General features: G+C 41.9%; 1 protein-coding gene across 19 annotated transcripts in view; it reads left to right on the top strand.

Annotated features, from left to right (window-relative positions):
• The first annotated feature begins 17,372 nt into the window (after window positions 1–17,372).
• Window positions 17,373–25,030, top strand: part of NCAM1 (neural cell adhesion molecule 1) — a 311,612-nt gene continuing 303,954 nt past the window's right edge. For 8 of the 19 annotated variants that reach the window (XM_074335476.2, XM_074335475.2, XM_074335474.2 and 5 more), the window contains exon 1: window positions 19,393–19,591. In XM_074335476.2, coding sequence (XP_074191577.1) covers window positions 19,408–19,591 — 184 coding nt within the window. In that variant the 5' untranslated portion in view covers window positions 19,393–19,407. Of the gene's footprint in view, window positions 17,803–19,392; window positions 19,592–25,030 lie in introns of those variants that run through there. The other 11 variants (XM_019753325.3, XM_019753318.3, XM_019753323.3 and 8 more) reach the window with 5 other exon arrangements.

Below are 25,030 nucleotides of genomic sequence, written 5' to 3'. Positions count from 1 at the left end.
AACACAGTGATTATTCTGGAAAATTACAAGATTAGAAAATTAATTAAAGATTAAAAGATCTCCAGTGTTTGTGTTTGGAATACAGAAAAAAATATAGTATATACATACATATTTGTCTTTTTAATTCTGAGATGTAAAATAATATTAAAATTAGTGCATATGAGAGCACATGTCAAATGACTACAGTGAATGGCAGCTCAGAAATGCACTCAGCACCAGCCAGACAACCTACACCCAGTGTAAGTAACTGAATGGGTTACATTTCTTTAAAAGCCAAACAAACCTCTTTATTCTGGTGCATCCTGGAGCAGCTGGTATTGGAAAACAGTCCAGTCAGTCCAAGTCCATTGATGGAGGTGGTTTAGGCCACATTACCATGTAGTTGCATCATTTTGCAATCTTGGGATTTAAACTCACAAGCAATTTCAGAATGCAAAACTTCCTCCTTAACTTGAAGAAGAGCAGAAAAATGTGTGTGTGTGTGTGTGTGTGTGTGTGTGGCCAACCTCAGAATGAGGATGGCCTAGGATAGCTCTTCTGTGATATTTGGAATCTGATTTTATGTAATTAAGCTCCTCAGTGACTAAGCATGATGCTATTAGACAAATGTTATGTGATGTTGCTTGATATAGTGCATAATGATCTCATTTGGACCACATATGAGTCAACATTTATGCTGAGGAAAGAGTAAGGTTTTATCTCGAGTCCTAGATTCGCACAAGGATTTCCATAATTGTGCAGCTCTGCTGATGGCTTATCTCTCTCTATCTCTGTGTGTGTTGGGTGGGGGCTATGCAGTCCTCCAAAGCTTGGCTTTCTTATGCATATTTATCACTTTTGAATTTGCAGCTAATTGCTAAGACATTATTTCAGAAACAAATGGAAATCAACCCTAGTCCCCAGTGCTCTCATCTACAGTGAAAGTGCAAGGGAAAGAACTAAAGAGAGGTGGCAGGTTCTTTTCTCGTATTCAGAAACCTTGTCATGATATAAATTTTAGCCAGAAATTGGCTATTATATAACTGGACTTTGAACCAAGTCTTAGTTATTAAAATCCTAAAAGATCTCATGATATCAGGGTCTCATTTCTTGTGTGTATTCTATAGGTGCTTGTAAATTTGGTAGGTATATCTGAATTGTATCAAAAGAATCCCACTCCTCACTGATGTTCACGCATATTTCAGAGATATGCATCCAACTGGTCCTTTATCCCTGAATACATATTACCCAAGGGAATTCCATGGGACACCATTCCCTCATCCACATTCTACCATGAAAGCATTTTTTCAAGGGAGCCCCTAGTCAGCACTTCAATACCTGACCACTTGTGAGATGAACAAATAGCTCCCTGCAGAACTGAGTTCAGCTTAGACACACAGATAACTTATCTTCATTCCTAATTTTGATCTTCGATGGGTAGTGGCTCCTAACTCTCTGGATTTATGTGTCCCTGCCTCTAGCCCCTTCGGAAGTAGTTAATCTGTTGGCAGTGCAATAGAAAAGAATATAGGTAGTTATTAGGATGTGTTTTAAGTGTTTCTAATTTTCCTTGTAGGCACAGATTTTCACCTCTCTGCCCTCTTGAAGGTAGGGATGTCCATATGACTTGTTTTGTTTGAGGAAACATGTAAGTGTGAGTGATGTGGCCACTTCCATGTGGAAAATTTAGGAGCCTACATGTGAGTTGCTTTACCACTCCTTCCTTTTTCTTCTACTTCCATAACTATGGAAGCATGGAGATGGATCCACCTTCAGATGCAGTCCCCTAGTGAGGACAGCACAGAAAGGAGTCCTTAACTCATGTAACATAACCTTTGATGTTTTTAAGCCACTGTGACTTGGCAGTTGGCTGTTATCCCTGTAGAACCTAACTTACCCTGACTGATACCGAGCTGGACAGGCCTGGGATCAGGTCCTTGCGCAAATTATGGAACTTCCCTCACTGCCTCAGAGAATCATGTGAGGATGAAATAAAAGTAGATGAGCAAAATGGGAGGCCCAGAGAATGTATATAGCAATCTTTATTTCCTCTTCTTCCTTTACCTATGAGGAGAGAGCTGGTATCTTGTTTACCACCTGATTGTGCCTAGAATAAGCCCTGGAATATAGAAGGTGCTTGAATAAATAAAGGAATACATAGAAATATTTAGATTTACTTACTGAGTAACTTATTCAAAACATCCTTTAGCAATCATTTTGCAATCTGAACATCATTTTTCTTTTTCTTTTTTTTTTTTTCCCTTCACATTTTCTTACATCGGGTTTCCCAAGGCACAGTCAGGCAAGGAGACAGGATGGATGAGGAGGGGAGGACACAGTTTGGGGATTTTAATTCTGGTGCAGCCAGTTGCTAGCCCAAGTGACCCTGGACAGAATGGGGCAATTTGCAGCATCCTGAGAGTAGAGCCAATGGCCTTACTGACCTCGGCATCATCCAGACCTCTTGAAGTATCTAGCTCTGCTCTGAGCATCACATTTGAAAGAACATTAAGGAACTGGAATGCACATAAGTGGCAGGAATGGAAGGCAGATCAAGATGCTGAGAAGTTGGGAAGTTATTGCTTATTGCTCCAGATTTCCTCATGCTGTTGTAAGGTCAACTGAACATAGAAACTATTTGTGTTCTCAGTTCGTAGTGAACAAAGGGAGTAAAATGTTGCCACTTGATAAACCAGAATCTGTCATATGACACAGGGATGTGGCACATGGTGCTTTTAATAGGAGCAGTAACTTTCCCATTCACTTGCTTAGAAATCATAGTGAAAAAGCAACCTGAAATTATTTAGCAAACAGAAAGATGGAAAACCAAGAATATGAAATGTTGTCACCTCATTTCATCATAGGCAGCATTAGTGAAAGCAGAAGCAGACAAGCTTTAAAAAGGAGAAAGAGGAGGCCACCAGAGAAAGATGCGGGGAGCCAGGGACCAGGACAGACCTGGTCTTGCAGATATCTGGATGCTGTTACACCAGAGCTTCAAGGAGGAACTGAGATACCAGAGGAAGCTACTGTAGAGGTAGGCTTGATGCCAGGGTACCTGAGATTCATGGAGAAAAGCAAGATGGAATTGAAGAGGAAACAGAATCTTCTTGATTAATCAAGGATAGATGGATCAGAATAAAGAAAGACTGGTTTCAGAGGCTGGCTTGAGATATTAAGACCAAAAGGTCTCTATAAGACATCTTAAGATGAAATTAGACCTACAGTTGTCTCCTCTGTATACTTTGTCCTCTAAGTAACTCTCACATGGTGGAAAGGTTTCTTTTCCAACATTCAAGACAAGTGGTCCAGGAGAAAGTTATTGATGACTTCATTCATTAATTCTATCATAAGCATTGAACACCTATTGTGTGCCACACAACAAGCTAGATATTAGTGACACAGAAATTAGAATTAAATGTATCTGTCCTAAAGGATATCACAGGCTAGTGGGGAAATGGATTCAGAAATAAGTAATTAGACCACACACAATGTGAGTGCAGTGATGGAAGTGGGTCCAAGGGATTCTGGAAGCATCTACTAAGAGCACCTAGCTTAGGGGAAGGGCATGAGGAGGAAGAGAGGGGAAGGTCAAGGAAGAGATGACTTCATAAGTGAGCCTTAGAGGATGAGCAAAAGTCAGCCAGGCAACCAACAGGAGCCCAGGCCTGTTGGTGCATGTGGTTACTCAGGTCCTCAAGGAGGAGCATAAGAAGAGGCAAGAGGGGACACTGGGAAGAGGTCTTGATGGGGCTTGGACTTCATTCTGAGGGAAATGGGAAGCCATTAAAGGTTTTTCTGATAGGAAGTGACACTTTCAGCTTTTAGCTAGTATTTTTTTTTTTTTAGGAAGATGGTTCTGGAGATTGGGGGAGGTGCCTTTGAAGGGGGAGAGTAGAAGCATTCAGATTAGTCGGGCGGCTGTTGCTGCAGTCCATGTGAGATAGGACGAGGGCCTGAACTACAGCCATGGGAGCTGGGAAGAGATCCTGGGCCAAAGTCTCAAAATGAAGTGAGTCTTGAGGACTTTCCAGGTTTGTTAAGTGATCACCCATTCTTTCATCAAACATTTAGAGTCACAATTATGGTGGGGGAGGGAGGAGCAGCTTGGATCAGAGGTCTGGTGTTTGTCACATTTCTTCCCTGCTTAGAGAGTCACTAAACAGATTCTTCTTTTCTTGATTGCTCCTTTGCTGGTGCAAGGATAGATGGTGGTTGGGGGAAGTCTCCCATCCTGGAACATGCCTGGCTCACTCCATGGTTCACGCTGATACAACAGGGAATTTCTCTTTCAGAGACAATGCCTAGAATAGGTATTGTGTCTCCTTGGAGCTCCCAGGAGCTCTTAGGCTTTGTGGAACACTTGGAGTCCAATGGGTAGAGGAGCAAGTGTAAAAATGGCTGCCAGTCTTCAGAAGGTATGTATGAGGGGTCATTTAGACCCATGCTGACTTCAAATTCAGAGTTCTCTAGGATTCTGTAACCAGTGTAGAGCCAGCAGCTCCCACCTATTTGGCACTGTGTTTCTTCAGGATGGTCTCAGAGGATTCTCAAGAGAGATGTATGCAGGGGCTGTGTCAAGGAGGGAAACAGTTTGGTTCTTCTTGCAAAAAAGGGGTGGTGATTGTGGGATGAATGCCTTCACCTTCAATAATGAATATTTTTCTTCTTCCTTTTTTTCTTAACTCTTCTCTCACTCCCCAAGGAGCTTGTACATAGGAGAAAATGTGCTAATAGTGGGCACAGTCTCCATAGATGGGCCCCTCTCTGGCTCCAGATATAGATGAGCCTGGAGAAACCTAAATTTTGGTTGGCTCTGCCTACCAAGCTTCTTTCCTTGTGCTGGGGTCGATGCCTGATGGTGTTTTGGTGTGTGACCAAGATAAGCAGTACAACCGCAGAACACACAGCGGAATGAGGGTAAGAAGAATGGGCGGGATTAAAATGGAGAAGTAAAATAGTAGGGGGAGAAAGGAAAATATTTTTTTCCCCTCTTATGTAGTGATGTAACTAAATCTTCTGGAACACTAGTTGTCTACAACTACTACAGCAATTATTCACGAAGGGCAATGGTGTCCTAGCTTACACCTTAAAACAGACCCACTTCTAGTTGTGAATAGCTGATCGCTGATGCTGCACTTCTGTGCCCTGACCAGTCCCCAAATGTCTTTCCATTATCACAGAAGCTCTAGGAAGGAATGAGTAGGGAGCCAATTATTATCGTTATAGCTAACATTTATTAGGCACTCACTTTGAGCCCAGAGAATGTGAATTCGTTCTTGCCAAGGTTACTAATGACCTTCATATTCCCAAAACTGATGAACACTCTTCTCTGTCCTATTTTACTTGGACTTTCAGCAGCATTTATCACAGTGACATATCCTTCCTTTTGATAAGTCTCTTCTGTCTTGGTCCTGAGACTCTGCGCTCTCGTGGATGACCTCCTGCCTCTCTAATGCCTCATATCAGTCTTTCTGTTTATTCTATTTTCTCCACTTGAACTCATAAATTGGTGTTTCTGAGGGTCAGGACCTGGTCCTTCCTCTTTTCTCTCTCCACATTTTTGGCTAGGTGATCTCTTCCTTTCTCATGGCATTAGATATCATTAACACTGATGACCCCGAAATTTGTATCTCCTGCTAATATTTCTCTCTTCTGACTTCCATACTCATATCTGACCACCAACTTGACATCTCCACATGGATGTCTCACAGGGAGACGTAACTTATTCAAAGTTGAACTCTAGATTTATCCTCCTCTCCAAACAAACCCTGCTGGCATGATCTGCATTTTGAATTATCTCTCCTCCCCATATTCATCAGCAAGTTTAGTCAATTTTATCTCCACTTCTCTCCATCTCCTCTTCCCTGGATTTCTGCTGTGGTTTCTAACTGGCCTCCCTACACTCACCCCTGACTCCCTATAAGCTATTCTCCACATAGCATCGAGTGGTTATTAAAACACGGAAAGCAACTCATGTCACTCTGCTGCTGAAAGTCCTGCAGGGGCTTCCTTTAAACTTTCAATGAAATACAAGACCCTTGCTTTAGTCTTCAAGGTGGCTCATATGTGCACTTATTTTTTTGTCCCTCTCCCACTTGCTCTTTCCATCCCAGCCAATCACATTCTATTAGTTTCCAGAACCACCCAGATTTTTCTGACCTTGGGGTGGGGGTGTGTCTTTGCACATTCCTGAAATGCACTTTGACATGTTCTTTCCATGGCTGGTTGCTTCTCCTTCTTAGGTTGCAACTTACCTGTCACCTCCTCAGGGAAGACTTCCTTGATCTAAAAAAGATCTCTACTATCATTTTTTACCAAAGAATCCTGTGTTTTTTTTTCATGACTCAAGTTACAGTTTATAATTGTTTTAGTCTCTTTGTTTAGCTATTTGTCTTCTTGACAAGCCTGTAAACACGTGTGTTTTGTTCACTTTTTAAAAATTCTTCATGACTAACACAGTGTTTTACATATGATAGTTGTTCAATATATACATGTTGGATGAAAAAGGGTCAGGCCTGCACTAAACCCTTTATGTATGTTATTTTAATTGATGTTCACAAGAAGTCTGAAAGATAGATATTGCTCTAATCCCATTTTATGAATAGGAAAAACAAGGGTTACAATTGCGAAATAATTTGCCCAAATTCACAGAATCTACAAGTGGAGAAGACAGGATTTGAACTTGGATTGTCAAGCTCCATATCTAAGAACTCTCACCCACTTCACTTCATTGCCACTGGGGTGTGTAGGATGATGTGTAAGACAGAGAAAAAAAAGTTATCATCTCTTTAACATTAGCTCAGCCTCACTTTGTGATTTATAAGATCTTGACATGAAGATCTTGGCTCCTTTCTCCAGTCTGTTAAATCACTTATTTCAGAAGGTTTTTTTTCAAAGATAAAACTGGGAGTTAGGCAGCCTGGGGTTTGAGCTCATTTCAGAGCCAAGAAACCATTTAGACCCATCCTTCCTTTGCTAGCTCAATGTAACTTCCCGAAGCTGCCCACACATTTCATGGCCTGATTTTTATAATTCGATCTGCTTCATCTCTCCATATGTACCTGAAAAAATAGATCACCCAAATTGGCAATTGCTGATAGTTCCCTGTGACTCAGTTTTCCATAGCCCTGGAGTGAGATGTCTAAAATCTCTATATTCACCTCTAAGATGACAGCATGGCTCCAATACTAGAACAAATAACAACTTTGGGCAGATTAGAAGACAGCACCCCTCAACCTCTACCAAAATCCCAATGACCTTTTCTGCAGAAATAGAAAACCCCATCCTAAAATTTATATGAATTCTCAAGGAATCCCAAATAGCTAAAATAATCTTGAAAGAGAAGAATGAAGTTGGAGGGCTCACACTTCCTGAGTTAAAAACTTACTACAAATGATGTCATAAAAATGGCAGCGTGAGGTAAGCCTCTTGAAATCTCCCCTGGAATTTACAATTAATTGAACAACAATAACTCCACAAAGAACTCCCTGCACAGCAGATAGGTAAGACGAAGAGGCACACTACTGAATTCACCTAAAGGTGGGAGAATCATGCGAGCGGGGGAGGAGGGAAGGGAGAAGTGCGGTGATGGGCCCCACGCAGGTGCAGGGCGCAGACCTAGCTCAGTGCTCTGAGCTCCCTGCATCCCAGAACTACCGCAGCTGTGAAAGAGGGAAGAACTGGGACTGCTAGGACTCTGCTTATGGCCCACCGGGCTGAGGGTTCAGTGTATTACACGGCTGAAACCAAAGATCTCTGCAGAGACCTCGGAGCAAAGACTGAGGGAAGAAGGGTGGTTTAAGCCCTCACTGCTGAGCAGAGAACGGAAGCCTTAGGCACTGAGACTAGCCACCCCCTCCCTACCCTCCCAGAGCTCGCCCCGCCCGCACCTGCCCTGTGCTAGAAGCGGAATAGTAGCAGTGTCAGATCAAAACAACAGAAAATTTGCTGTTTTGAGAACTGTGGACCCCAGACACAGATGCACAGCCCAACTAGTTCCGACAAAGGGGAGGGAGCTGTGGAAGCAGGACCGGCTGTAGTGGTGGTTGCAGCCATTGCTCTGGGCCACCTCTCACAACCCACCCTGCTCCTGTCCCCACCTATCTGGCAGATCCCTGCAGGAGTAAACAGAACTGCTGAAGCACACAGGTTCTGAATCTGGTGCAAGAAGAGCTTTGGAACCTCAGTAGCTCTCCACATTGCCCATGGAGGTGTCGCCCTATGACCCAGGTGAACTATTCACAGAGGAGAAGCCAGCCTTCCAGGGAATCCCCCCATTGTGTGAGAAGCTGGAATAGTGCAGAGAAAACATAACACTACAGTGTGACAGACAATAAAAGACTGAAGTCAGAGAGAAAAATAAAACATTCTACCAACAAGTACTGGAAAACAAAAGAAAGACCTCTTCCTATCAACCTATTGCAGAATCCACTCCTGTAGATGTCTAGGAAGAGAAATAATAAATCATTAATTGCCATGAATAACCAAGGTAACAAGACAGCTCAGAAAGAAAATGAAAAGTCTCCAGAAAGTGAACTTAAAGACATGGAAATATGTGACTTAAATGACAGACAATTCAAGATTGCAGTTCTGAAAAAACTCAACGAGAAGTGAGAACACACAGAAAGGCAGTTTAATGAACTCAGAAACACAATCAAAGAACAAAATGAATATTTTACCAAAGAGATTGAAATTAAAAAAAAACAACAAATAGAATTTCTGGAGATAAAGAACTCAATAAAAGAAATGAAGAATGAAATAGCCAGCTTAGGTAGCAGAGTTGACCAGATGGAGGAAAGAATCAGTGACATTGAAGATACAAATCTGGAAATGACACGGATGGAAGAAGAAAGAGACTTGAGACTTAAAAGAGATAAAAACATCCAAATTGGGAATGAAGATGTTAAATTGTCACTCTTTGCAGATGACGTGATGCTATACATAGAAAACCCTAAAGACTCCACCAAAAAGCTATTAGAAGCAATACACGAATACAGTAAAGTTGCTGGCTACAAAATCAACGTACAAAAGTCCACTGCATTCCTATATACTAACAATGAAATCTCTCTCTCTCTCTCTCTCTCTCTCTCTCTCTCTCTCTCTCTCTCTCTCTCACACACACACACACACACACACACAGAGAAACCAAAACAATTTATTTTTGCAATTGCAACAAAAAGAATAAAATATCTAGGAATAAACTTAACCAAGGATGTGAAAGACCTATATGCTGAAAACTATAAGACATTTTTAAAAGAAATTGAAGAAGACACAAAGAAGTGGAAAGACATTCCGTGCTCATGGATTAGAAGAATCAACATAGCTAAAATGGCCGTATTACCCAAAGCAATATACAGATTTAATGCAATCCCCATTAAAATCCCAACAGCATTTCTTAAAGAAATAGAATAAAAACTCATCAGATTTGTACGGAACCACAAAAGACCCCGAATAGCCAAAGCAATCCTAAGAGCAAAGAACAACTTTGGAGGTGTCACACTCCCTGACTTTAGCCTTTACTATGGGTTAACAATAATCAAAACTACGCGGTATTGTCAGAAAAACAGACACACAGGATGGTGGAATAGAATTGAGAACCCAGAGATAAACCCACATAAATATGGACAAATAATTTTTGACAAAAAACATTTTTGGACAAAAACATACAATGGAAAAAAGGTAGCCACTTCAATAAATGGTGCTGGGAGAACTGGAAAGCCACGTGCTAAAGAATGAAACTGTACTGCTATCTGTCACCATGTACCAAAATTAATTCCAAATGGATCAAAGACCTAAGCATAAGACCTGAAACAATAAACTGCATAGAAGAAAACATAGGTACTAAACTTATGGACCTTGGGTTCAAAGAGCATTTTATGAATTTGACTCCAAAGGCAAGGGAAGTAAAAGCTAAAATAAATGAATGGGACTGTATCCAACTAAAAGCACAGCAAAGGAACCATCGACAAAATAAAGAGGCAATCAAATGAATGGGAGAAGATTTTTGCAAACAGCACCTCCGATAAGGGACTAATATCCAAAATATACAAGGAACTCATGAAACTGAACAACAAAAAAACAGACAACCCAATTGAAAAATTGGCAGAGGACCTGAAGAGACATTTCTCCAAAGAGGACATACAAATGGCAAATAGACATATGAAAAAATGTTCAACATCACTAATCGTCAGAGAAATGCAAATAAAAACCACAATGAGATATTACCTCACCCCGGTTGGAATGGCTATTATCAACAAGACAAATAGTAGCAAGTGTTGGAGAGGCTGTGGAGAAAAAGGAACCCTCATACACTGTTGGTGGGAATGCAGACTGGTGCAGCTGTTATGGAAGGCAGTGTGGAGGTTCCTCAACAAATTATGAATAGAATTCCCGTATGACCCAGCAATCCCTCTCCTGGGTCTCTACCCAAAGAATCTGAAAACATTTATCCATAAAGACACGTGTGCTCCAATGTTCATTGCAGCTTAATCTACAGTGGCCAAGACATGGAAACAACTAAAATGTCCTTTGATAGATGAATGGATAAAGAAGTTGTGGTATATATACACAATGGAATAGTACTCGGGGGTAAGAAAAGATGAAATAGGACCATTTATGACAACATGGATGGATCTTGAGATTATAATGCTAAGAGAAATAAGTCAGACAGAAAAAGTAGAGAACTATATGATTTCACTGATATGTGGTACATAAAACTGAAAACAACAAAAGAACAAGACAAACAAATGAAGAAAAAAAACCTCATAGACATAGACAAGAGTTTAGGGGTTACCACAGGGTAAGGGGGAGGGGTGCTCAATAAGAGGGTAAACGGGGTCTAATATATGGTGATGGAAAGGGAACTGACTCTGGGTGGTGAACATACAATGTCAGATATAGTAATGTGTTACAGGATTGTACACCTGAAATCTATGTAATTTTACTAACAATTGTTACCCCAATAAACTTCAATTAAAAAAAATAAAAAATAAAAACTTACTACAAAGCTATTATAATAAAAAACAGTGTGATATTAGAATAAAGACAGACTATAGACCCATGTAATATAATAGACAGCCTAGAAATAAACCCTTGCATATATGGTCAAATGATTTTTGACCTGGATGCCAAAGCCATTCAATAAGGAAAGGTCAATCTTTTCAATGTATGGTCTGGGAAAACTAGATATCTACATGCCGAAAAAAGAAGTTGGACCATTACCTTACTCAAATATATAAAATATAAAAATTAACTGAAAGTAGAGCAAAGACCTAAATGCAAGAGTTAAAATTATAAAACTCTTAGAAGAAAACATAATGATAAAAATTTAAGACATTGGACTTGGCAACGATTTCTTGGCTATGACACCAAAAGCACAAGCAACAAAAGGAAAAATAGGAAAACTGGCCTTCATCAAAACTAAAAGCTCATGTATCAAAGGACACTATCAACAGAGTGAAAAGGCAGCCCATGGAATAGGAGAAAATATTTGTAAATCATATTGCTAATAAGAGATGGTATCCAGAATATATAAAGAATTCCTACAACTCAACTACAGCAAAAAACAAATAACCCAATTAAAAAATGGGCAAAGGACTTCAATAGACATTTCTCCAAAGAAGATGTACAAACGACCCTATAAGCACATGGAAAGATACTCAACATTACTAGACATTAGGAAAATGCAAATCAAAACCACAATGAGGTACCACTTTATACAAATTTGAATGGCTATTATGAAAAAAAAAGAAGGAAGGAAGAGAGAGAGAAGGGGGAGGGAGGGAGGGAGGAAGGAAGAGGGAGGGAAGAAAGAGGAAGGGAAGAAAAGAAGTGTTGGCAAGAACATGAGGAAAGTGGAACCTATGTGCATTGCTGGTGGGAATGTAAGATGATGCAACCACTATGGAAAACGGTATGGCAAGTCCTCATAAAATTAAGTGTAGTATTGCCATACTATCCAGCAATTCCACTTTTGGGTATATACCCCAAAGAAGTGAAAGCAGAGACTTGAACAGATATTTGTACACCCATGTTCATTTATTCACCCAAATATATGTACAACAGGTATTTGTACACTCTCTGTCAATAGTCTCCAGAAATTGCCCTTGATTTAAGAGAACATTAGTCACAATAGCCAAAAGGTAATTTCTATTGATGGATGAATGGATAAACAAAATGTTGTATCTACGTGTAATGGAAGATTTGACACGTACTACAACTTAGAATAACCTTGAAAACATTATGCTAAGTGAAATAAGACAGTCACAAAAAGACAAGTGTATGTTTCTTTTTGCATGATGTAGTGAGTATTCAAGTTTAGAGACAGAAAGTAGAATGGTGGTTACCATGGGCAAGGGAGGAGGTGGAATGGGGAATTATTGTTTCATGGGTACAGAGTTTCAGATGGGGAAGATAAAAAAGTTCTGGAAATAGATAGTGGTGATGGTTGCACAATGATATGAATGTTTTTAATGGCACAGAAGTGTACATTTAAAAATGGTTAAAATGGTAAATTTTACATTATATATTTTACCACAATAAAAAAGAAAAGAAATATTTAGCTTTCCAAAAAATTATATTTTGATTTACAGCTAAAATTGTGTAATGGATGCTGTGCTAAGCTGCCAAGATGCCACTTTGAGGACTGAGGGAGAAACTCTCCCAGATGCTGGGGGTGCTCTCAGCTATTAGCTTCCAGTAATTGCCCTCGGCTTAAGAGAGCTGCCTCAAAGTGAGGGTCCATTCCCAGGGCAGCCTAAATCCAATGATATTCAATGTGAGGATATTACACATTGTGAGGATATTATAGCTAGTTTCACAGCTACTGAGGCCTTGTTGTATCTGCACTGCAGCCCCGCTTTCCCCTCTTTCCAACCTGTTTTCTTCCCTGTCCATACAGGTGTTGAAAACACTTCCTAATAAACTTCCTGAAAAATAAAATTAAAAAAGTAAAGGAAGAAAGAAAAAAGGGAAGGAAACAAGGAAGGAAGGAAGGGAAGAAGGGAGGGATGGAGGGAGGGAGGGAGAGAGAGAGACAGAGAGAGAGAGAGAGAGAGAGAGAGAGAGAGAGAGAGAGAGAGAGAGAGAGAGAAGAAAAGAGGGAAAGGGAAAGGAGGGAGGGAGGAAGGGAGGATAAGAAAACGTCACCCTTCCTCGATTCTTTACTTCCACCTTCATGAAAAGTTGTCATAACAACTACATAAATATATGATGAGTGGGATTTGCAAGGTACCCCTTCAAATTGTGCAGCACACAACCTGCACAAAGGCAGTGGACCCCTGTCTCATTCTCTGCTTTGGGGTCCCCAGTACTATTCAGCAGGATCGGTTGATGATCGTCCACTTATCCTTGACCGGCACCTGAGCCAGTCTTGAACAGGGAGGGAACACATGTCAGTCTCCCCATCCCCACCACACAGTACAACTTACCATTTATTTATTGTGTCAACCAGATATGGGATATGAGAGACTGGGAGGGAGCTCTGAGGGTTCCCTAGAGACTTCCACTCTTTAGGTCTGTGGCCTTGATATTACCTTCTGGCTCTAACACTTTCCTTGATCATGCTCAGCTCTTTGGGCATGCCTCTGTATCCCCAGTCTCTCTTAGTTCCAGGTCACTGTCTCTTGCTTTGATCTTAATCTGCTATGTTTCCCAGAATGCGTTTTGCCCCTGTCAAAAGTGAAATAAATTTCCTGGGAGATCTGTGAGCTCTGGGATTAGGCCTGGGGTCTCCTTTTCAACACCAACAAGAAAGAAAGCCTAAATGGGGAAAAAATGGGACTGACAGTGGGGGCACTTTAGACTAAGTTCATTTTCCAAGTAGTCTAAGTTAGACCCTAAGTGGGTGGTGAGTGGGGTTTAGCCACTGATTTAATTTACTTTATAGAGTAAGAGTACAATCCTCACTTAATCCTCATATTAAAAGAGAAGGGAAAAAAAGCCCGTCAAGCCTCCTTCCCCCTCAAGCTTGTCTTCCTGTGCTTGTTATTATCACATTACTCTGTCATTATCATGCTGCTCCTCAAAAAAGTGGTCTAAACCCCCTGCTTCTCTTTCTTGGCCAAGCCACCTTTTTGTTCCTGGGATAGTGAGGTCTTCCCCCCTCAACAGTGGACGAAAGCTGCCCTCTTATAGACCACTAATGACTTTCCAATAGTCAAATCCAGGAAACTTGTAAATCGTTCTCTTATTTGACCACTTCAAAACTTTCTTCTCATTTAGATTTGGTCATTACAATGTTTCAATTCTTTTTCTATTTCTCTGACTGCATTTTCACTATTTCTTTGGCAATTCTTTCTGCCTGCAGCTTAAACATTGATGTTCTCTGGGGTCCCCTCTATCTGACTATCTGTCTTCTGCACATCTCCACTTGGATGTCCCTCTAACATCTCAGAATTAATATATCCAGAGTTGACGTCATTGCTCCTTTGCTTATCATCTTGTCCAGGTCTGTCCTTCCTCTTCTACTACCTGTCAATGTCACCAGCAGCTTTCCAATTGTCCACATTAGAAGCTCTGTACTCATTAGTTTCTCTAGATCTTTGTCAGATATCCCCAATATCAGAGAGGTCATCTCTAGCTAATCCCTCAGCTAAATGCTAATCCTACCTCACCCCAGATTCCCTATCCTAGAGCTCTCCTTAGCACACATCACCATCGGCATTCTAGATATTTTTCTATCTTCCTCATAAGAATGGCAACCCATGAAGGCAAAGATTCGATTTTGTTTACTGCTACATTCCCAGTGTCTAGAGCAGTGCCAGGCACTTAGTTGATACTTAATTTAATAAGTATTTGTTGAATGAGTTGAAAGGAGCTTTGATTTGTTCTGCTTTAGATCCCAACCTTCAGAAAGTTCTGAAGTTATGCTGTTTTTGCTTTGGAAATATTTCTAAAATTTGTGCTATCGTTGGCTTCCTTCCTCATTGCCACTGCTGTAGTGACGACCTGTCATCCCATCCAGAATACTGTCATGGCCTCCTTGCTAGTCTCCTTGCTGTGGTTGTCTTCAGAGCTAATTTCTGCTTTACAAAGGAAGCTCTCTAAAACACAGTTATGAGTGGCTCCTTCCTCTCCTTCAGTGTTCGCACTATAGATGCTCATTAGTGTGGGACTGATAGCCTGGGACTTCCTCTGGGGAGAGAGGCCTGGAGAAAGCCACAGTTTTGTCCCATTTCAAAGTTGAGGTTTGAGATGGGACTGAGAAGCAGAGCTCACAGATGTGGGCCTTGACAAGTGGAGAGCTGAGGAATTAGAGACAAATGATGGAGCCTATTAAAAGAACATGGGAGAGACACACAGAGTGTGGACTGGAATGACTGTGGGTAGAATTCTAGAATTAGTCATTACAACAGAGATCAACAGCCACACAGGGCACAGAGGGGCTGGGGGTTGGGGGCAGGAGGGGGAGAGAGAGAGAGAGAGAGAAAGAGAGAGAGAGAGAGAGAGAGAGAGAGAATAAATTCATTCATGCTGAAGTGAGATACGATTTCCATACCTGCCTACATTGAAAAGCTAAAAATAGGGACATTGGGGAGAAAAATAGGGAGGAATGTTTTAATTCTACTGACATGAGCAATAAAGATGGAGGTTTGCAGAGGAAGGTTTGTCTGTCACTCTTGGTAAAGTTAGAAACATTTTATTTTGGGTAGCCAAACATTCACTTTTTCCCTTGCCCTTCAAGCCTGTTCTCTCCATTTTTCTCTGCTGTCAAAACCTCTTCTTTAGGAAAGAGTCTAATACGTTTATCTACATAAGTTTGTAAAGCTTAATATGATAATTTTACTGTTAGCAAAAGCTCATGACTGAAGCCAAAAATGCTTAAATACAGCAACCATTAAAAAAAGGTCTGTATAACCCACTGTACCCAGCACAGGGCTAAACACAGTGGTGTTCAATAAATATTTATTGAAAGATGTTCCAAAAGCATTAATTATATTATCAAACTCTGGAAACAATCTAAATAGCCAACAATGGAAGACCATTGCCATTGATATGAAGAAATATTATATAACTATAGAAAGATTTCTAAAACCTTTTTAACAGCCTGGGGAAATGCTTATTATAATGAAATGTCAGTGAAAATAAATAGGATTCAAATTGTTACTACAGTATGTCAATTATAAAAATCACATGCACATACAGAAGACTGAGAAAATCTGTGGGTATCTCTAGAATCTATAGGATTTGGTAATTTAGTTCCAACTTTCTATTTTTCTGTATTTATGAATTATTTATCATTGGTATGAGATAAATATTACAAAAGTAAACCTTGTGAAACATTGATTGTCAGGAGGAAGTACTTTTCAGGGGTCCCGGAAGGAAGTCCGCAGTCACAGCATGTTGGTGTGCCCAGCTTGGTCTAGTACATGGGGAGAAGATCCCAGCCTCTCCAGTAAAGGAGGCTTCCTGGCCCGCCAGCAGAGGGTGGGTTTTTAAGGTGGTTCAGAAGGGGAGAGCCTGACCTTTAAAGAGAAAGTGAGTATAAGGTAATGTAGATGCATTGGTGCTTGGAACATGGGCAGCCTTTCTCTGGGAGGGTTTCACTGTGCTAGGCTAATAGGCTGTTCCAGCTTGTGGAACACTTGGAGTTCCTGATTCTCCTTCACCTTTTGTTTCTTAAACAAGCTTTGCTCAGGTGTTGAAACATGTTTATTTTCACCCTGCTCCCCCACCCTCTTCTATTTAAAATACAGCTGTGAGATTAATTGAAACCATTTGTGTTGGTGCCTCAATGATATTCTACATTACTATTTTTAAGAATTGAGGTTATGTGCCCTTGTAAGAAAATGTTATTTAGCATCGCGTCTATACCATAAAACCTACATAAAAGGCTTGGTGATCTTCATAAAGAAACCACAGATTTCAGTATTTATAAACAAGAAAACATTTTCCTTCGGTTATTTCTGGAGATTCCTTCTAAACATCTGCCTTTTCTTCTAACTTAAGTTGCCTCCCACCTCTTTCCCCTGAGATCTGTTGCCTCTCCGTGGGAGAGCAAACTTCATAGGCAGTATAAACAAACAAACAAACAAACAAACAAACCCAAAACAGAACCCACAACAGCAATCCCTATCCCTCTCCAAATTCCTAATTTCCTGCACTTAAAATTAATTCTTAGCCTTTTCCTTGATTCAAGGATCTTAGCATCTAAATGGAGAGATTCAACAACTTTGAAAACCTAACCAAACCTATGATTGTTTTTACTATTTGCTAGTTATTAAAATATCCAGATTCCAAATTAGGGAAAGCTGGATGGCAGGAGGAACCGCGGAGGCGTTGGGGAGAAGTGTGAAAAAAAAAAGAAATCCCAGCTCTGCCTGGAAGACTGCGTGTGAAAGAGCCCGCTTCCTCCGGCAGGCAGCTCCAGGCCGCATTTTGCAGGCGGCCGCATCTGCCTCCCCTGTCTCTCTTACCTCCTTGATGTTCGGCACTATTTGTGGCCGGCGTGGTGGAAGGACACAGTGAGGTTCTCACCCCCACCCCCGCCCCCCGCTCCCATCCCCAGTTCCATCAAAGCGAACCCGGGCCAGCGCAAGGATCTCTGAGTTGTGAGTGTGCTGAGGCTGGGACTGTCACTCATTCTCCGTTCAGCGCGTGAACGCAGCTCGGCAGCCGCTGGCAGGAAACAATTCTGCAAAAATAATCATACTCAGCCTGGCAATTGTCTGCCCCTAGGTCTGTTGCTCTGCCGCCGTCCACACTCGCTTGCAAGGGAGGGGCACAGAATTTACCGCGGCAAGAACATCCCTCCCAGCCAGCAGATTACAATGCTGCAAACTAAGGATCTCATCTGGACTTTGTTTTTCCTGGGAACTGCAGGTACATTTAAAAAATTATTCTTCTCAGTCTGATTTGCTAATTGCCTTCTCCTTCCTACTCCTTCCCCGAGGGAACACTGTTATTTGGGGTGGTTTTGTGTGGAATACTAAGGGTGGTCATTTTCGTGGAGCTGAGTAAGGAGAGCGTTGCCTTTGCTGCCCGACCGAATCCCATCCCGCGCCCTCCCGGGCTGCGCTGGACCGAAGCTGCCTCTCAGCGCTCAGAGCGTCCGACGCCCCTCTAGTGCGCCCGCCCTTTCCACTTTGTGTGCCCATGGCGCTGGAAGCGGAGCAGCCTACTCCCTGGGACGCTGCGGCCGTGCGGCTGATGGGTAGCGCTCCTTCCCCGAAGGCGGGCGGCGGGCGGCGGGGTGGGGGGATGCCGCGGCTCAGTGGTGCCGCTGCACAGGCTCGGATTCCGCTGGGTAGGGGCTTGTCAGCTCGGGATCCGGGAAGAGTGAACAATAAGGCCCGGGCAGCCGCCCCGGATCGTTATTTCCCTGGGTCTAATAAAGTGGGGCTCGCCACCTTCGCGCCCCCCCTCCCACCGAATAACGGTTTGCAAAATGGGGCGACATGGGCAGAATCTCAGGGCTCTGTGGCCGTTGTTGCACACCCGTGGATATGACGTTAGTTTTTCATTTGCCAAATTGCTGGTTAGTTACAAAGCCTGCTCTTGGAGCTCGGAGGGATGGGAGGGTCGAGCGCCGCGTTTTGACAGGAGGAAGTGCCGAGGGGCGGAGGGCGAGGAGGGCGTGATCCAGGCTGCCTAGTGTGTGTGCGCGCGTGTGTGCGCGCGTGTGCCTTCACACGCACCGAGAGCCCTCTGTTGCACGGTGTGAGAGAATGGCAGGTAGCCACCCGAAATGCTTGGCCCCAGTCTCCTTTCTTTGGGCGAGGTTCCTGATCCTTGCAAAGTGCGAACAATAGGGAGCTGGGAGGAAGACAGTAGTGATGCTGCCACGGGTGGCGGGGATGCGCCGCCGCCTAGAGAACCTTCGCGGACGGGAGGGAGGTTCATTTCATTCTGGGTGTTTCCATTCCGGCCTCCCTGGAAGATTCTTGTGCGTGCCCACCCACCCCTCCAGCCGCTTCCCCCACCCCACTGCAGGATTTGCGCTTTGGCGCTGTTGGACGAGAAGGAGGAGGAAAAGGAGCCCCCGCTGCAGAAAGCTGGGTGGGGTGGGCGGACATTCTGGGCGGGGGGCTTGTGCTGGGAAGCGCCGAAGGAAAGCCGGGGGGAGGGGGCTGTGTCGCTATCGCCGCTGCCAGGTGCCGCTGGAACTGCCCTAGACGGCCGAGCCTGGCTGGGGGAGCGCGCGGGGCGGGCATGGGAGCACCCAGCACACCCCCTCCCCGGGAGGCACAAGAGCTGCGCTCCGCCGCCGCCTCCAGCCGACTCCAGTCCCTCCCATGGCGACCAATCAGAGTGAGGCTGGCTGGGCGGGAAGCCGCGAGAGGCTTTTATTGCGGGGCGGGTGGCGGCCCAGAGCTTCCAGGACCCTGTCCTGGTGTTCCAGCCTAACGGTCTCGCTCACTCCCCGCCGGGAGGAACCCTGCCCTGCGGCTGGTATCCCGCCTGTCCCTCAGTTTCCGAGGAAATAAAATGGAGTCTAGTTGGTCAACGGAGGTGTTCTCCCACACGCGCCTCTTTCACGCAGACTTGAAGCATTCCTCCCGCCCCTTCCAGCGCCCACATTCGAGCCGCGTCGTCCTGCCCGGAGCGCGTCGCCTTGGAGGGCGCAGTGGCAGGGCACACCGATGCGCGTGCGCTGACCAGCGGGCCAAGGGTAGGGGGCGAAGCTGGGGGCGGGGCGGGATGGAGGCGGGGCCTTGGCTGGGGCTGTGGGGCCCCCAGCAGGAGGCCAACCCCAGTCCATTGGTTGCTGGGTCCCCAACGCCACCTGGACGGTGGCTACCCGCGACACACCTTTTTCCGTCGTGCCCATGGGTCTCCACTGCGTGACCTCCCATCAGGGATTAGGGGAGTGTGTTTCTGGGGCCTCCTCCCGTTTAGGTTGGGGCGTGACAATGGAGCCTTTGGTAGGCCTTTAGGGACTGTCCTTTTCATTATAGTGACGGGTGTAACCCTCAGTGTTTGGATCCCCAGGGAGTTGCGGAGGTACACGCCCAGTCCAGGGAATCCCAGGTTGAGATGTTCGCAGCTGCCAAGACAAGGGTGGCATTCTGACCCATGTTCCTGGGAGGAAAGTGTCCTCATTCCGCACTAGTACTATGAGGATGGAAAGAAGGCAGAACGTGAAACACATACAAGGTTGCTTAACAAAAGAAAGAAGTTGAGCAGGTTTTCCAAAGAGAAATACTTATTGTTTCTACCATAGTTAAAGAAAAAAAATTAAGAATTCCAGCCAAAGGGTCAGGACGAAATAAGAACAATAACACACACACACACACACACACACACACACACACACACACACACACTTTTGGCCTCTAGGGACAGTGGAAGTTTTGTCTCTCTCCACTTGGTGCTTTTGAAAATTTAGATGTAAGGAGTGGCAACCTTAGTAAACCCAACGAATTAGGTTTGCTGCCCCTCTCTTATTTTGGTGTCTTCTGCTCTTTAGGAATAAAACGAAAAGTGGAATTACATAGCAAATATGAGTCTTTTCTAACGGCAGTTTTGGATGTTTTATAGAAAATTGATTTGAATGATCTGGAATGGTTAGGTCGTATGTTTATTTGATAGTTTTACAGTCTTCTTCCAATTTAACTTGCTGGAGTCAAGGAATGGATAGGACTGGTTTCCTAACAAGACAGCACCAGAATAAGGACAAAGAACACCTGTGCTACCTTACGAAAGATAGCCAGCACGTATATGTATATAGCGTTATATTATAATATCCCTTCCTAAACGAATAAAGACATGTTTCAGCAAAGTTTGCTGTGAGCACAATTATGGTGAGCTGTATTTTTTCGTTGATTTTCATTTTAAGATCAGAAATGTGTCTTTCTGAACAAAATTTAACTGAATGCAATAAAGCCATATTTAAGAGTATGGAAAAGCCTTTCACAACTCTATCCAAAAACCAAAAAGTTAATTTTCTTTCAACAATTGTTAGCATATATTAAAATATTGAAAATAATTTAGAATTTATTTAAAAATCAGCAGAGTTAAACAAAAAGAGAATATAACTTAGACATTGTAGAAATGTGATGTCATTTATTTAAGTTTTTGAGTTACTCTTCCTACTACAGAGGTTCTAAAGATCTGCCAAATGGGCTAAATTTTCATTAGACTAAAACTTACATTGTTTTTTTAAGTTGGTATTTTAAAAAGCTGTGCTCTCCTTTCCCCAATATATTGAAGCTGTTGACTTCTTTACAGATACCTTTACCCAGGATCCACTTTTTTTTTTTTCCAAAGTACTAAGTAGAATAGCAGAAAATAAGACGTTTCCTTGTTCAATAAATGAAGTTCATCCAAGGCTCTGTGCTACGTGATTAAACTAAGGCTTTGTTGACTTAATCGGTGACTGTTTCTTGAGCTTGATAGTTCAAGAATTAAGGTAGTAATTTTTTGCAAAAAACAAAAAAATTGTGGTGTTGGTGTGTTCTTCCCAAGGGCTCTCTTTGGGTGCTTGCTCAAGGCAACACTAAGACTGAGAAATTAGTCACATGGAATCTCCTGGTTCTGAGTTTTGCATAGTGCTTCTCTTTGGAATACATTTGTCATTAATGGACTTCCTCAGATAGGTAATACGTAATTTAATGTAAGTAATCTATATCTATATTTTTCTGTCACAGGAAACATCTTAATTGCCTTTCAAAATAAATAGCACCATTTTGTCATTCAAAAACTAATCTTTAGACATGACAGATGTTTTTGTTCACCACAGAACTCAGTTTCTTAAATTATAAACAGCATCTTGTAAACTTTACACTGCTTGAAATATAGACTTTGTAATATCTGATCCAACCACTTAATTTTTTAAGGCGACAAAGCCTCTATTTAATATTAGTTTGATGAATTCCCCATATTTACGTCTTCGATGTTAAAGAACTGTGGCTGCTCTCCAGACTGAAAGTGACTTCAGTGCTGCTGGCAGACCTCCAAAGATATTTTACAGACAGTCCTTCCTGTCTTAGTGTAAAATAAGTGATTGACTACCTGTTGCTAAAGAACAGTTTCAACTTTCCCTGCTGATCTTGGGTTTGTGGTGATGGAAAACAGAACCAATTGCCAGGGCAGGAGAGAAGGGACGACACCTGCCACCGTCAGTCTTCTGGGAGTAGTCAGCCTCGAGTAGTCAGCCTTGGAGGAGACAAAGCCATTTAAAAAAAGGCTCTGCTGTACTATTTATGTAGTAAGTTTTTGAGCACACAAAGATTTTATGGTGTCAAAATAACATTTTAATGTAAATTCCATAATTGATAATTTGTTAGTTTAGTGATCTAACAAATATATAGGCCAAGAAACACCTGGACCTTTAAAAGAAATGGCATCAAATTACATATAGCATTTAACTAGTTTTAAAAATGGGTTACGTATTAGACAAAATTGAAAACATGAATCAGCTGGCTATATAATAATAATGGCTATTTGAGCTTTGAATGAACAAAACTAAGGTTAAGATTCCTTTAGTTAAAAAGGAAGAAATATGGGTAAAATTCAGAAGAGAATTTTATACATTTCTTAAAGTACTCAGCAAGTCTCTGAAGAATATTGTAAGAGATGGCCTCTTAGGAAGAGGGAAATGTCCAAGGACCTCTCTGACTCCTTAATGGTTAGGTCTCTATGATGTCCAGAGCTTTTAATATGAGAAAATGGTGTAGTGAAACTATTATCCATAATACAGGTAGATGTGCTTACTACTGTAAGGCAATAACATCCAGAAGTCAATCTGAAGGTCACAGGCATGTCACCTCTAGCCCTTTTTGTTATTAATAACTCTTGGTGCCAAACCTTAAAACCATTTGCTGATGTAAACGGATGTAAATTATTTGGCGTTGCCAGTGGTGCCATTATGCCCTTTCATTTCACCGTGTTGAAATGCTATCTTTCAACTGAAGATGCTCATTAGGAGATTGCCTTTTGATGTTGGTCTGGGTGCCAAATGGCGGCCTTTCAGACAGTTTCAATACGTTACACTTAAGACACTCTTAGGCCTTGTCTACACACAGCCACTGAGTTAGCAGTTTTCAGGTGGGATGACACACACTTCTTTTCCTGCAGTATTAGTTTCACTTTCGAGCAATCAGAGACTCAAAGAAGGTTACACTAACAGGATAAGTCATTTGGTTTATCTTGTATATGTATGTTTTTTTGGGGAAAAAGGGTTTTAATAAACCAATAATGCATTTTTTTCTCCCAGATATATGTAAATATGCTTTCCTTTCAATTCAAAGATTACATCACTGATGTGACTTGAAAGGCTTCTATATAACCTGTATTCTACTATACATTCATTCTCACTGGGACTTCTTGGTTTGTAGCTGGGAACACTCGCAACATCTGACCCTATTTTCTGTTCTGTGTCATTCCTGAGCTAACACTGTAAAAAGGCTTTTGGTAACTGATTACCTCATCATTTAGGAATATTCCTAGTAATGTCACAATGTTTGAGATTGTGTTACATTAGGTATTCTCTTAAGTAGTTGATCAAACATGTTTATTGAGTGCCAGCTCTTTATCATCAGCTCTGTGGGGGATTACAAAGCACTGAGAAGAGTGGCCAATGATCCCAGGTTGAAACTCCAGCCATATATAATAACCCTTACCAGCTGTTTAATCTTGGGCAAGGCATTTAATTTCTCTAAGTTTCAGTTTCTTCTGTGAAATGGGAAAATTAGTAATACCTGCTTGTTGGAGTTGTGAATATTTTAGAGATCACAGGACTGCAGTGTGTGCAAGCTGTGTTTATTAATGAGAAAGAGGGGTATATATGGCTCTAGAAAAAAAATATTCAGATAGCGTTTTCTTTTTAGAAGGACTTAAAAAAGGATATTATGAGAACATGACCTCTTCAATGATTAGAACTAGACTTTTAAACTTATTGTTCACTATGCCTGCACTATCACGTTGGTTATGGATACTTTAGAGGGAAAAGTGGTCCTATTATAAGGTTGCTATTAGGACAGAAGTGGATCTAGGTTTTATGGGGCCTGAAGGGTATACAATTTTGAGGGTCCTCTTTAAGGAAAATACAAAGCTCATTTGCTTTTGCAAAATTTAGAAACCAATGACCATGAGAATGCATTGCAAGGTCCCCATCCCCTCAGAGCCTTGAAAGGAGCCCATCAATGTGGGGGCCGTGGAAATGTCTGCCCTACGTTAGCAGCCGTGTTTTGGTCTGCTTGGGTCCACTTGCTTGAGAACATAGGCTAATTGTTCTAGTTTGTTGAACATGTACCTCATAAGTGTTGTTTGTGTACTGCATTGGAGATTAGAATCATGTGTCAAAATCAAAGTTATTTTTGAAAAGAAGAAGCTATTTGACATTTGTTTTATAGAAAATCTTAAGTGAGATCTGAGGTGATTTAGCATTTCTCACTGCTGATATTTTTGTAAATTACTAACTGGAAAAAAATAAAGTAATTGCTACTATTATTATTCAAATGTGTCAGACAGACATAAATGTCCTATTGGTGGGGCAGGAAGTAGTTTTACCAATTAAAAGCATATGATAATGGAGAAGAGATGGAAGATTTTGTTTTATCTATCTAAGAGGAGATAAACTGGATATGTGATCCCAATAATTATAATCATCACTATACAATTCACAGATGTTTTGATATACATTATATCACTTGCTCTTCATATCATTTATTCAGTAAATATCTATTGAGTACTGGGTGCTGGGGATACAGTGGTAAACTAAACATATATTGTCCATGTTTTCATGAAGTTTCCAGTCTAATAGTACAGAGGAATATAGACATTAAACAAGTAACACACATATATTGATAATTAAAAATTCTGATCAATACTGAGTAAAGGAACAGGGTACTGTGACAGATTATCAAGGGAAATCCACCTGTGACCAGGTGGTTGGGGAGGCGAGGAGGTAACGTTTGAAAAACTGTGAAATGGGAAGGACAGATGGTATTCTCATTTTAAAGCTTAGTTGATTGACTACTTAATTCAACAAACATTGAATCACAGCAAACATTCCTGAATTCCTTAATTCAGCAAACTTTACTCAAATCTTGAGAAGGTCAAATAGTTTCAGGAATTGTGCTGGGCTTCAGGTTATAAAGTCAAATAA

This window comes from Rhinolophus sinicus, chromosome 14, assembly GCF_057876585.1.
Source record: "Rhinolophus sinicus isolate RSI-liver-muscle chromosome 14, RSI-T2T, whole genome shotgun sequence".
In the NCBI taxonomy this organism is placed as follows: domain Eukaryota; kingdom Metazoa; phylum Chordata; class Mammalia; order Chiroptera; family Rhinolophidae; genus Rhinolophus; species Rhinolophus sinicus.
This window is presented reverse-complemented; position numbering and strand designations above follow the sequence as displayed.